Raw genomic sequence first — 14,150 nt, forward strand, 5'->3', positions numbered from 1 at the left:
ATCGAAGTCAATAGGTTAGGTAATATATTTAATTATTTATTGTCAATTGTGTTATTTAAATATTTGCAGGGTTTATCGTAATGTACTTTCAGATTAAGTTCCAAAATTGAAATTAATGGCAGACAACATATGGTACCTTTCTTTTAAAAGTCGTTGTTTTTTAAATAATCAACTATTTTCTTCTCCAAATGCTTTTCAAACACCAATAGCGTTTACATAAGATTGTTGATGTAAATTAGTGTCCAAATAAATTTTTATCAGAAAATAAAATCAATTTAGTTTAGTAAATTTATAAGTTAGGATAAGTTTTTAGTATTATAAATAGTTCAAATATAAAATAAAATCTTTTATAAGTTTAAATTAATTTATATATAAATGAAAAGTAAAAAAAAATATACTAGAATTTTATTTTATTTTTCTTTCATAAAAAATTTAGTTTGTTGAGAAATTCATTTAAATATTTTTTTTATGATCATAATATTTAATTATAGCATGAAACTGAAATATATAAAATAAAATAATAATGTAATGAAACATATGGATATTAAATCCCTAAACCATAAATCCTACACTAAAATAAAAAAAAATATTTAAAATGAAAATAGTAAAATTAAGCTATATTAACTAATTCTTTTAATTAGTATACAAATTAAATAATTTTACTACATAAGGGAGATAAAGATTATATTAAGAATAAAACAAATTACATGATATTTGTAGAGCTTGTGAATTCAACTTTCTACTCACAACATACCTGCCCCTTCTCCTAAAGATGACGGTCTTCTTTGGAAGTTTGTGAGGTAAAACAAAAAAAAAACTTATCCCTCTTAACAAAATCTTCATTTCTTAAACCTAGTAATATAGTCTTTGCTTTCACACCTTTGAAGCTTTCATACACCATTCAATGACTTTTTGTTCTTTTCTCATAGAACACAACCATGGACTTCTGCTACTTCACTTCAATGTACAAGTCCTTTTGCATGAAACATTTTTTAATGTATTGCACAAGATATTTTACTTGTGAAACAAGAGTGTTTTCAAGTATGTATAAGTGTTTCATAATATCTCTTTTATAAGACACTAAAAGTATCATTGCAGCATGCAGATTTTTAGTTCCTTTTATGTTTATTGAAATATTTCATAATACCCTCTTGTTTCCATAGTTATTCTTGAATGTATTACGAAATAAAAATTCCAAAAAACATGATCTTACGGTTATGCAGGTGTTAGATGTTTAAGATGATATGAATTTGGTAATCCGAAAAAGCATCTGGAAAAAAAAGTGTGCATGCAAAAATTTTGTTTGGGAATTTTGAAAACTTAAAGGAGGGTAAGATGACTTTTTGAAGGGTGCAGGAAGAAATGTCAAAATAAATGCCAATCCAAAATCATATGTTTTATTTTCTTTCTTTTCTAGAATCATTGGAATTGACCCAATTGGATGCATCAGCCAGAAAATTTGAAAAATTAACAAAACTAATGACAGAACTTCTATAGAATTGGATCAAAGGCAGATATTTTTCATTTCATTTCATTTGTATGAGTAGCATTATTTAATTTATACATCAAATAGCCACTTTGTTGTGAAACTAAGAATGAAATCCAAGGTTTTGTAAGAATTTGTGTCAGCTTCAACCCATATTCACATTTCTACCCTCTGTAGAAAAAGTAAAAGGAGTTTCCAGAGAAATTTGACTCATCATCATGAGTAAGGAGGGACAAAAATTCAGTTCCCAAGTATATATAGAAGTTCTAGCTTTCATACTCTGGATTAGAATCTCCCAAGGAAGATGGTGCTGCATCCAACCTCGTTAAAACTTCAGGAATCCCAGCCGTGTTTCTTATTATCTGCCATCAAAACCAACATAAACATTCAGATTAACCACAATTTGATCTAGTTATTTATAGGTAAAAATGGCAGTATATGCATTCAACCTGTGACTACCCTTTAATTGACTCAACGACCAGTTAAAACAAAAAGAGAAGAGTAAAGAAGAACATTTGAATCATATCTCCTTTTTTTCTTTTATTTTCTTCCATGCTACTGTCACTTTCACAATCAGTAGAGATAGGCACAGAAATACACTAGAGCAGCTAAAGTAACAAGCAATTTACACTAGTTCCTGTTTCTATAATTTAGAAACTTTCATCAAGCTATAAAAACTAAGAGGATGCTACGACAATGTCTATATCTAGAACAATTTTAGTGACAGTAAACATATAATGCAACAAAAAAGTGTAACTACAATAGCATAATGGTATGATCAAAGGTTTAAACGCCTCTTATTCTTAATCACATTATAAGAAAGCCTCACCATACTCCAATTTGGCAATTCAAGTAAAATACATCCAGAACTCCAATTGAAAAAAACTTCAGTTGTGAAAGATTATTCACATATATTGCAACTTTAACAATGTATATTTGGAACTCTTAATTCCAAAAAATGGCCATATACCCATATCATATTCATGTCAGTTGTAATAGTACTTGAATCTATGCTTCTTAGTGTATGCATCAAAATTTGAGATTTCAGATTACCACTGTCAGCATTGTTATCTACAACGGCCCACACATGCATCAAATTTATAAAAAAATTGACTGCTGAGAATAAGTATGTCAAACTTACAAGTATCTCCTCATCGAGATAAGAAATCATGAAGAGCCTTTGAAAGCTGCCACCTTCGTACACAAGAAAACGGAATGGGGTTTTCACATCAAAATCTGAATAATAGTGCAAGTTGAATATACATTTGTGTACACATCGTGACAGAAATAGCAAGAAAGGTCAAGGCTTTATTGAATAAAAACAAGGGAAGAATTTCTTGTGAGAATGATACACATTTTAGATATTTTGAGAGGTCTACGTCCTACCCTGTTGGATCAAGTGCTTACCATTAGACTAAATAGTTAATAATCAGAATACAACTCTTCTATTAAAAAGTGTAGCAGCTCAAGTGTTACAATTCGACTATAACTTGACTCAGCTATTCTCTACCACAGGACAATTGATGCAATGTGCACCAGAGTCATCGTACAACATTCTTACTCCCCCTAAGAGTATCATTTCCCTTTCATAGTTATTAAATGGTTTACATCACAGTTTATAACAAAAAAAACCGCTAAATGGGCCCACCCAGATGTAGCCCAAATTCCTTCTAACATATATTTGATTAATGACAGTCATACTATCATCCCATCTTTCTGCATATATATTTTGAGATTAAAATAATCAAATAATGTTATAGTGGACATCTACCAACATAAGACATTTCAGAATTGTTCTCGGATATCTAATCATTTCAAGCCAGGCCACAATAAGTACATTCTTTTTATCTTCTGGAAATAAGCAACAGGCATCTTTAACAACTGACAAAAGTAAAAAAAAGATTAATCACAAGGCATTATCATTATTGGAAAATGCCAAGCAATAGCTGCAGAAAAATGGATAGTAGGGGTGGCATAACACAATTTTTAATATCTGAATGAAATGACAGAAACATAAACGAGGTTCAAGTTTCATAGAGATAAGGTATTTCCCAACATATTGGTTCTACAGATTTCATGTTCCAACCATAATTATATTGGAGTGCAAAGTGAAATGAAACAAAAATTCAAAAGTAGTGCATATCTATAGAACATTTATGTCAAAGGACATGAGAATGAATATAGAAAATTAGTAGCTTACTTAGAGGAACTTTCAGCCCATTGGCAACAGGATCACGAATAGGGGCTGGAAATTGTTGGAAAGCATTAGCTGCCTGCCCAAGTGCACCTTTAAGCTGTTCCGGTACTCTCTCTTCAATAATTGTTGGTGACACAAAACCGCCTTCAACATACTCCTCTTTCATTCTAAGTGGCCCCTCCACAGATAACTTGGTTGAGAGGATGATTTTACTATCAATCTACACTTGATCACAAAGTTGATTGAAAATACACTAAAGGGATGATATCGACAATTTTAAATACGACAATGGTGAACATTGCACAATAATATGTTGTGTGGCATTCTCATAGCTTTTAAGAAAAATACCAACTAAAACTAAGTTGAAGTTGAAGTGGTATAGATGAATTCCTAAACTAAATTTTTGCTTCTGACCTAAAATATGCGTACGGTAAACAGAAAATGACAGTTCTATTGAATACATAGCATAAAGAAAGCAATATACTCTTCTATTGGTGCACCCATTATTATGTCAAATCGAGGTAATTTTACATATTTTTGTCTAGAAAATATACAGGAAAAAAGTCTAACTATTAAATACTTTTCCATGTTTGATTGAATGTTTGGGAATCCGTTGGATTCTCTCGTTTATACTTTCCAACACAAAATTTCACATTCTGAGGCACCAAACATGAGAGCAAGTTTTTGTAGCTTTGACGTTCAACAAAAACAATCATTAATCCGAAAACACTCTAATAATTTAAATTAATACAAGTTTAATGTAATTCTATTTTATTAAAAAAATCAATTAAGAAACAAACGGTTCATTTCTGTTCCTATACTAGAGAGTGGGGCATGCACTAGTGGCCTGTCCATCAAAGTATAAAAGATAAATTTGTTTGTTTATGGGAAGAGAGAAAATAGTGACAGAAGAATTGGAGAAACTATCTTGGTTACAGTTATAACTAAACAGTTTAGCATCATGCAGACACTAATAATGGCTACAATGGCAATGGAATAACACTCATATCAGAGAATATAATGCAGATATTCGCTGTTCATGCCTGACAGACAAACCTTGAATGGTCAGACATATTCCAGCTCAAAACATTACTTCAAACCATTTAATTGGAATGATGGAAGCAATCTCCACAAAAGCTGGTGTTAGCAGTGTAATATAAAATCATTCATGTATCTTCACCTAACAACTTTAATTTTAGGGATAGTTACTGCATTACATGTATATATCCAAATGCTCTAGAATTTTATATTTTTCTCTCTACATTCTTCTTGTAAAAAGTTAAATTTCAGCACAAGGTAGGTAGGCCTACGCATTGCCCACACTTCAAGGCCAGAGAGGGCTGTTATGTGAGTGTTTAGGGATGTGATATAAAACCATTCATATGTCAAGACCTAAACTTGCTTTTCTAGATAACTGGTTCATGAAAATTGGAAAGGGTGAAAAGCTTAAATTATATGCAGAAAATTACAACCGATGCTAGCAGCACTTTGTGAGTGCTAAATTAAGATTTATACATCCATAAAAAATTGCAACTCAGAAATGTACCGAGTTTAATAATGTCAAGTTTGCAGTAATCTTTGCATTTCCATCCTTAATAACAACATCCATTTTTGACAAATTAGCCAAACTTGAAGGAAAGTTTCTGCACAGATACAAAAGCACACAAGAGCATTGTTACTCACCAATGAGATTAATCCAAATTTGATTGCTAATATAAAAAATTTACATTCTTATAATCAAGAGAGACAAATATGAAGTCCCAAGATCATAATCAACAAGATAAAAGCAAATCTTCAAAGAGAAAACTCACTCAAATATAAACTTAGCAGCAAACAAGCCTGGACTTCCAGAACCAAACCACTCAAAGTTCCAACGCCCCTCCAAGAAGGGTGACCTGTAGCATAAAATTGCATTAACATCTAATACAGAAGCATAGACATGGATAATATCATTCACTTACGTTGTGGGGCGAGGGGTTGGATTAAGCCGCTCAAGACCAGTTATCCTTTCATTCACGTCAATCTTTTGCCATTCAGTAGTCTTCCCAGAGACTAAGGCCTCAAAACTCCCTGCATCTTTAAACTGACAAGATGTCTCCAGTGTAAGAATGTTAGAGTCCAAATTCAAAGATTGCAAAAACGACATAAGCAAATTACTCCTTTCATATTTAAGTCAAGTCTATCATCGTGGAAACCAGGTTCATCTGCAGACACAACGCACTAATAGAATCTAGAGTAACTCACAGTCACAATCCCCTGAAGTTTCTTGAGATTGCACTTATCTATCCTGGTTTTTTAACATTTACAGCAACCTCCCTTATAAAGATACCAAGGAAAATTTTCCACTATCCCACGTTAGCACAGCCACAAAATTCCCCCGTTTTAGCATAAGAAAATGATATCAACAAGAAAAGTATTTGTTTGGAAATCAAAATAAAAGGATGGAAATTGTCCACAAACCTAGGCCCTAACACCAATTCAAACCAATCACAGTGCATGATATATACCTATGCAGTATCCATACATGTTGATAATTTCATGCCCCCAATGTCATAAAAAACCATGTGCAACCACAATTATAGCCACAACATTCAGGGTCTCCACACCCAAATTTTCAACTAATCGCATCAAACAGCATCCCCGACCGCTATTTAAAACATCGTACCCTAAAAAAAACAGTCAAACTACACAAACATGAAAAAGGGGTGGTATACAGAACCATACCCATTATCTAAAACAGCAACAAGTTCTTTTCTTTACAAAAAAAAAGGCAAAACAAAGGTCCAAAAGCAAATTGGTAGGTCCCAGAAACGCAAATAGGGAATATACGCAAGCAAAGGAGTCTCACAGCGAGAAGAAGCGATTCTTTGGCGGAAAGGCGTTCCATTTCCTTGGCGTACGCTGCAGGGGCACCCTGAACGGCTTGCTGAACCATGGCTCTGCACACACGGAAGCTTCTTCTGGTTGAGGCTCTCTGGGGTGCAGACAGTGTCAACGAAGATTGAGAAGAGAATTTGGAAGAGGAGCATGGGATGCACGAGGCGATTGCTGAGATACAGCCATGTAAAGAAGCTGAAGCAGCCATTGACATTGTTTGAAATGAATTGAGTGAATGAAGGAATGGTTTGTCTCTTATGGAAGTGCTTCTTCAATTTGTCATCACTCGCCAATTGTGAGTTGAAAAAAATACTACTACTGAGAAACCACCAATTTGGAGCCTAACTTTTTTACTATAATTTTCGATTTCACTTTCTTTTTCTCCAAATCCTAACACCACACCAACACAACCCCACGTTGATGTCTGTTTTTTCCAGAGTCTGGTCACTGCTTCTATGGATTAATGTTTTTGTCTTTCTTTAATTTTAAAATTTACGTTCTTTACTTAGTTTTGAAATACATTTGAAATTTCAAATAATTTAATAACGCTTTGTAGATAACAAAAGCAATTTAAAGAGGACTCAAAATTTTAAACGGGTGCATTCTAAAATTAGAAAATCTTTGATGAACAAAACAATTTAAATATATTAAAACTAAATTTTAAAACATTTAATGCAAAAAAATATTTATTGAATAAAGTAATGAGCATCTTTAAAATATTAAATAAAATAATAACTATTTTTTATTGGGATTATGTATAAAGAATATCACATTTATTATTTTTTTAATTTATTAATTAATACTCTTAACCTTTAAAACATTATTAAACTAAGATTCATCATCATCATGCATGGATTAATGATATAGAATTATTACCTAATGCACTGAAACTCAGAAAACAAAATTACAGAAGCAGCAAAAAAGACATAAAATACTAATTGAAAAAATCATAACAAAATTGCAACACAAAAATTAAAATCCATAAAACTCAAAAAATTTAACATTGTGGAGATGCGGGGGATCGAACCCCGTGCCTCTCGCATGCAAAGCGAGCGCTCTACCATTTGAGCTACATCCCCAAGTTGATATAATATAATAATTGTTAATACATCAATGTATTTTGATAACCCAAAGATGCATACCATTAAGAATTATCTATTGAAGTCCTTCATAAATTTGTATTATCTAAGTTTTATTAGAGCAACTAACATTTGAATCATTCATTGAAGTATGAAAATATTAAATTTATGGAATTAAGATAAATTTAAGGTATTTAATATTAATAATTTATGATGTTTTATATATACAATAAACTTTCATTCAACGTCTCATCAGCTAATGTTTTAATATATATAATCTTAAACACTTAATGAAGTTATGATATTTTTGTATATAGGTTTTATTAATTAATACAAACAATCCATAAATATGTTATTGACTACATAAATTATCAAATTTAAGGTGAAAAAGTTTGGCTTGAGTGAAAGTATTTTTCTTGAGAGAAATTCCACAACTAAAAATAAATAAATTGTTGTTAGGATTTCTAACTTAAAGAGTACCTTGTCGTTAAATATTTCACCTAAGTCCAATATTCAATTTTAACCGACAAGTACCATCAATCAACAATTCAACATTTTATTGAATTTCACCACAATAACATACCACAAACTCAAAATCCAATTCATTTTTTTAAATTTCACAACTCAATCAAAGGATAACTCTAAAACATCATGCACCAAATTCTTATGTTAACTTGCAATATTTTTCTATCAAACTAGCAACTCAACAACAATTGTTAAACATTTATAACTCATTATCAAAATTATATCCACTACCTAGGATGGCTAATCCATGAACATAAACATCCAATTCTAAATCAATTACAATAGTTAACATAATGTATTCTCTTGTCTTAAAAACAACTTAAAAAAAAGAAATTAAATTGTGTGTTTTAATTACATGATTAAAATGCTGACTTATAAACGAGATAAACTGAACTCGTCCATCATTCAAATGAATCCACTTACATCTCTTTACAATTTTGATATGGAAGACTTATGTACCTAATAGAATAAAGAAAAAATACATTTATTACTCATTATAATATATTTAATTTCTATAATCGAATAATAAAAATAGTTTATATAGTCAACGACTACATAATAATAATAAAAATAGTTTATATAGTCAAACGACTACATAATAATAATAAAAATATTTAAATATTTTGTCAGCAATTTACCTAGAAAATACATATAAATAAACAATACCCTCCCTAGAAAGTATTCACTCAATTTTATACTATTACTCTCATATACTTCTAGCATATAGTATTTTGCAGTTAAACCTCCATCTTCTCTTTGTACTCACAGAACTCCACAAAGCTTCCACACAAATCATCTCTTCTTCACCTTAAGGGTGTGTTTGGATTAGAGGGTGTGGGGGAGTGAAAAGTTGAGGGTGAGTGAGAGTGGAAGTGTGAAGAAAGTTGAGGTTGTTTGGATTGGGGTATGTTAAAGTGGATGTGTGAAGAAAGTTTATTGGAAATTGTGAATGGTGTGATAGTTGTGAGAGTATTTTAATATATTTTGAATAGTAAATGGAGGAAGCAACGTTTATAAAGAAACCAGGAATCTCACACACCTACCTCTCACCCACTTCATTGATGAGGTTTCAAACTTTCACATGGTCAATAGATTCCTGAATCAAGTCAGGAATCTCTTGCTTTTCATTTGGCATGCATGCAGATGCACTGTGCTTCTTGAATCCAGCAAAAAAGTAAGGGCAAGATTGGAAATTCGTGGTGATGATTTGGCACTTGCACTGCACAGTGAAACTTTCTCTTCATCTTTCAGAAGAAACAACATTCACTCAACTTTCTCTTTCACTGCACCCTCACCCGCAACAAATCATGGAACCAAACGGGGTGGTGTTGTGACTTCCGTCGTCGACAACAGTACCACCCCTGGATCCAAACGTAGCCTAAAACTGAAATCAATATTAAAGTAATGTTTGGTGGGTGAAAATTACTTGTTTTTACATACAAATTAGTGTTTATTCAACATATTTATTAAAACTGAATATTTGGATAAAATGTTTTTTCTTCTTCTGTTTTTTAGATAAAATTTTGAATGGGATTTTTTAATATATATTTTGGTTGGCATACACAATTTACATTATAAACCATGTTACATCCCAACGGCTATATTTTCTTCCCTCCCATAAATCACAATCATTTGTTTCCCACAACGGTCCAATTTCCTCTCCCCAAAACTCAATCATAGTAAAACAAACAACATTGTCATTACAATTCTAACTTAATTTCACACGTTATTGCAATGAACACTGCTGAAAAGGTTCAGCATGTCACAAAGAAAAGTTCCGATGAACTTCTCAGGAAATTTGCTGAAGTGGGTCACTCTAAAATCGTCCCAAAGAAGAAGAACATCACCAAGAGGGTAGAGGCTGCCGCCGCCGCCGCCTTCGTTGAACGGAGGTCGCTTCTAACGCCGCCAGCCGCCACGCGAAAGACGGCGTTGCTCCGGCAGATTGGGATGGGAGGGGCACACATCATGAGGACAAGGAATTTCAGAAACAAGTCTTTGCTGGGAACCATTGAGAAGGTAAATCAATTTTATCTAAAGTTTTATTATATGATTTTTATTTTTTATTTTTTTGTATAAACTAATTTTAATTTTTTGAATAAAAATTCTAAAAAGTTTTGTCCAAAGAGGTGAGAATTTTAGGTAAAAAAGTTAAACTTATTTATAGAAGATCTTTTCTATTTTTTTTCTTGTGTCATTTTTTTCTAAACATATATTTTATGATTTGTTGCAACTGCTACTATTAATTGAGAATGTGGCATGTTTGTTTTATTTGGCTTAATTTCAGTGACATTGGTTGGGAGTTTTTGTTGTTCTTCTTGTGATTGGGTTTGCTTGCATCAATTTTATTATTTTTGGAACAAGGAATAGATAAAAAATGAAAAAAAAAACATAAGGAATTGTATCTTTCGACATAAAATTATTATTTGGTTAAAAAATATATTTTAAGTAAAAATAATTCAAAAAATTAAAAGGCATTGAGAAATTTTTTTCCCAACACTTTCTTTCCTTTCGAGACATTAAAAAACAGTTTTCAATTATTTATTTTGACTACAAATAGTAACTAAAATGTGTATGCGGTTAAATATATTTTTAATTATGTACTTTAGTTAAACTTGATTTTGATCCTTACATTTTAAAATTTGATTAATTAGTTATTAAATTTTAAAAATTATGCGAGTTTATTATTTTTAAAATCCGTGTTAAATTTATATACACACACAAACCTTGAAAGTGAAGTATATTTTTTATTTTGTATTTTTCGTGAAATTTGATTTCCTTAAATTTTAAAAAATCATGTAAATTTAATCATTTTATGATAAAAAATTGCTACCTAGTGTTAAGATTAAATTTAAAAGATGATTGATTCGAATTTAGTTTTTTTTTAAGAACTTCCAATTAAAGTATACGAATTTAAGTAGGAAAAAAAGAGTAGCATGATAGATTTTGAAGTAAAGTGTATGAATAAAAAGATTGTTGATGGGTCTTAATCATAAAGAAGTGAAGTGGTGATGAGAAAAGAAAAGTGCAATAAAGTTTGAATGAATGAATTTGGTTGCATAATTTAGTTGATGTGTCTGAGGTCTTAATACCTTTCCATAACTTGTCTTTTTCATTGCATGTTCTTGCAGACATGGCGTAGAACCATAGAAGGGGCTTCTAGAGCTTTCATGGACAGCCACTATCATCGCCATAAACGTTTGATCAATGATATTCTTTAGAATCTCTTTCAAGGTTAACATGTCAATTCCTTCATTACAACCTTCTTTCAATGTATATTTCCCTAAGAAAAAATTCATGCTATTATTTCTTCGAAAACCAATCATTTTTAGTCATATATATACTTTTACATTTCTCTCCTGTGGTGGAGAAATCACAAAAGGATTACTAGATTACAAGAGATAAGATTTTGTTGAATTTTTTTTTTTATTATTATTAACAATAAGGATTGAATAACAGGAACCACTGGTTCAACCCTTCTACATACCTATATAATATGAATCAAATTTCAGATCTCCCAAACCAACAAAATGAGAGAGACAAAAAATTCTAATTATAAAGATACTTTAATAAATTAATCTAATTATTTATTTTTAAGATACTTTAAGATACTCTAAAGATACTTTGGTTTGAAATTTTATTGGTATGAACTTTATATTAAATTTATAAGGATTACAAATAGTATCTTAATCATGTTTTTTTTTTTTTTGAATAATTTGACTAAATAATGACATTTTAAGTTTTTTTTATGAAATTTGTGTGTTTGATAAAGTGTCAACAAAACATTTTATTGTCCAATACCAAAAAATAAGTATTCTTTAGAGTCCAATGAAAAAATATATTATTATTTAGATTAAATATGATATGATTTTTTTTTTATAGTGATTTCACATAACTCTAGGCTTTAGCTAACGTTGAAGATCGAACATTTATATTGGGCCGGGTCACCATAATTTTGGTTACCATTTTACGGTTTTGAAACTTTGACCCATGTTTGTCATTTTTTTTTAGTTTTTCCAAATCATGTAAATTTTGAATTTACAAAAGTTATTTATTTTTAAAATTTATAGGTACCCTTTTTTTATTTGGTTAAAATCATAAGAAATTTAAAGTTAGTTAACTTGCAACTTCTTAAACCTCACTTGAGAAATTAATAAATTTGTTTTTTTTCCCTTAAAACTAATACTTTTAATTGTTTTAATTTGAAAAAAAAATTGTTTGCATGATATAAAGATTTTACTTGTATATCTATAAATTACAATGAGAACTTATCTTGCTTTTGCATTCTTATCATTAAACATGTTATCACGTGTTCATTTTTCTTTCTAAGTATTTAGATGACATAGAAGATGTTTAGAAGAAAAAAAAACTAAAAAAATATATTAATTTTATTATAAATAAATTATTAAATAAAAACCAAAGTAAGAAATAATAAATTATTATATATTGACTAAATTGGATATTTTCATAAAAATTAAAAATTATTAGTATTTAAAATATTTTTTATTATTAATAAATTTTATAAACTATAAGTAGTTTAAATAAGAAAGGCAATTTCTCCCAAACCTAGAATTTTGGGAATTTTTCCACCATAAAGCTTATTCTCATAAAGCTTTGGGTTCATTGTATTAAGATTCCAATCTCCATGTGATCCCTTCATCAAAGGATTCTCATGCATAAAAGCTTCTTCCAAATTTTGATTCCAATGTGCAAGAAAGATGCATAAAAAAAATCCTCAAATGCAAAATGTGAAACCAGCAACACTTTCTCACTTCAAACACTCCATTTCCTCAAATCACTGTACAAGATTTTATTTCACAATTAAAAATAATATTTGATTAAACATATTTCAAAAATAATTTTTAATATTAATATTTTTATATGTGGTTAAACTCTAATGAATGTGAATTGAGAATATCTCGATATCATTTTTCATTAGCTTTTGAATGACACACTGATAGTATACTGACATTGTTTTAATTATAAAATAAGAGGACTAGTTTGGATTTTATATTAAATACTTTAACTTTTGGTTAATGATTTTCATCTTTTCTTTAACAAGTGTAATGCCATGTGTAAACTGCAAAGTAAGTGTAAATATGGTATTTATTATGATTTATTTTATTTATAGTATTATCTTAATCTTAATTATAAAAACATTAATTTTCTTTAAAATATCAAATTCTATTAAATTTATTCAATAATATTCTATAAAAATAACAGTAAAAGAAAATTATCAAATAAAAACAAAATTTTAAAAAAAATAATTATTACTAATTTAAAAACTATTTATCAATAATAGAAACTAATTTAGATACCAATAATTTATTTTTTTCCTAAAATAATATATAATTTAACCAGTATAACTATTAATTATTTATTTGTCTCTAAAATTAATTTTTATTTAATGATTGTCTAGTAGTGTGTCTTAAATATTTAATCCATTTAAAGTCTATCCTAACGAATGTTTATTGAAATTATCAAATCCCCAACTATAGGATCCTCCATAAATATATAGTCTAATGTATAAATTGGTAGATCTTGGCATGAAAGAGTAGGTTAAAAATTTCACATCAACTAAAAAAAGTACATTTCATGATATATGTACAAATCGGTAGGTCTCGTGACACAGTATGATGAAAATTTCACATCGACTATAAATAAGTACATTTCATGATATTTCATAATATATAAGTGGATAAATACATGAACTAGTTTTACAAAATTGAATTAAACTGAAAATTCACCTCTTAATCCATAATAATGTAGTTTTGTAAAGTCAGAAAATTAAAAAAATACTTTAAAAAAGTGTTGTTTCCCAAAACATGATAAAAAAGTTGAGTTTGAATAGTGTGTAAAGAAAGTTTAGGCTATGGAGGGTAGAAATAGAGAGAATTAGAGAGGTAGGGGTAGGAGTGTTGAAATAGAAAAGATTGAGTTATGAAATAGGGCATAGAAAGCATGTGAGAGTGAAAAAGAAAGAGAG

At 29.7% G+C, this 14,150-nt stretch overlaps 2 protein-coding genes and 1 non-coding gene across 4 annotated transcripts; 1 reads left to right on the forward strand and 2 right to left on the reverse strand.

The window, feature by feature from the left end:
* Positions 1-1,499: 1,499 nt before the first annotated feature.
* Positions 1,500-6,986, reverse strand: LOC137830638 (probable plastid-lipid-associated protein 13, chloroplastic). Of its 2 annotated transcripts, XM_068638093.1 has the most exons (8): positions 6,532-6,986; positions 5,645-5,766; positions 5,495-5,578; positions 5,230-5,326; positions 3,687-3,903; positions 2,628-2,680; positions 1,766-1,848; positions 1,500-1,657 (listed from the first exon to the last, which is right to left on the reverse strand). In XM_068638093.1, the coding sequence occupies exons 1-8, from the start codon at positions 6,772-6,774 to the stop codon at positions 1,651-1,653; spliced, it is 906 nt and encodes a 301-aa protein (XP_068494194.1). In that variant the 5' UTR covers positions 6,775-6,986; the 3' UTR covers positions 1,500-1,650. The 2 variants fall into 2 exon arrangements, with proteins under 2 accessions (XP_068494194.1, XP_068494193.1); XM_068638092.1 differs by having other exon boundaries at positions 1,500-1,848.
* A 580-nt stretch (positions 6,987-7,566) lies between these two features.
* TRNAA-UGC (transfer RNA alanine (anticodon UGC)) lies at positions 7,567-7,639 on the reverse strand. Its single transcript has one exon. It is a non-coding gene; the product is annotated as a tRNA-Ala (tRNA).
* A 2,157-nt stretch (positions 7,640-9,796) lies between these two features.
* LOC137830639 (uncharacterized) lies at positions 9,797-11,486 on the forward strand. Its single transcript, XM_068638094.1, has 2 exons — positions 9,797-10,183; positions 11,296-11,486. Exons 1-2 carry the CDS (start codon positions 9,899-9,901, stop codon positions 11,383-11,385), a joined length of 375 nt encoding a protein of 124 aa, XP_068494195.1. The 5' UTR covers positions 9,797-9,898; the 3' UTR covers positions 11,386-11,486.
* Positions 11,487-14,150: the final 2,664 nt, after the last annotated feature.

The sequence above is a fragment of the Phaseolus vulgaris genome, chromosome 7 (genome assembly GCF_000499845.2).
Source record: "Phaseolus vulgaris cultivar G19833 chromosome 7, P. vulgaris v2.0, whole genome shotgun sequence".
NCBI classification, from domain to species: domain Eukaryota; kingdom Viridiplantae; phylum Streptophyta; class Magnoliopsida; order Fabales; family Fabaceae; genus Phaseolus; species Phaseolus vulgaris.

What these genes read in the sequence shown, in the direction of transcription:
- LOC137830638 (XM_068638092.1), bottom strand. Translation starts at nt 6,774, where the DNA reads ATGTCAATGGCTGCTTCAGCTTCTTTACATGGCTGTATCTCAGCAATC. An exon ending in CCAACCCCTCGCCCCACAAC is followed by an intron (nt 5,579 to 5,644) that starts GTAAGTGAATGA and finishes TTTATGCTACAG; the next exon opens with GTCACCCTTCTTGGAGGGGC. An exon ending in ATCTCGATGAGGAGATACTT is followed by an intron (nt 1,849 to 2,627) that starts GTAAGTTTGACA and finishes TTTTGATGGCAG; the next exon opens with ATAATAAGAAACACGGCTGG.
- LOC137830639 (XM_068638094.1), top strand. Translation starts at nt 9,899, where the DNA reads ATGAACACTGCTGAAAAGGTTCAGCATGTCACAAAGAAAAGTTCCGAT. An exon ending in TGCTGGGAACCATTGAGAAG is followed by an intron (nt 10,184 to 11,295) that starts GTAAATCAATTT and finishes ATGTTCTTGCAG; the next exon opens with ACATGGCGTAGAACCATAGA.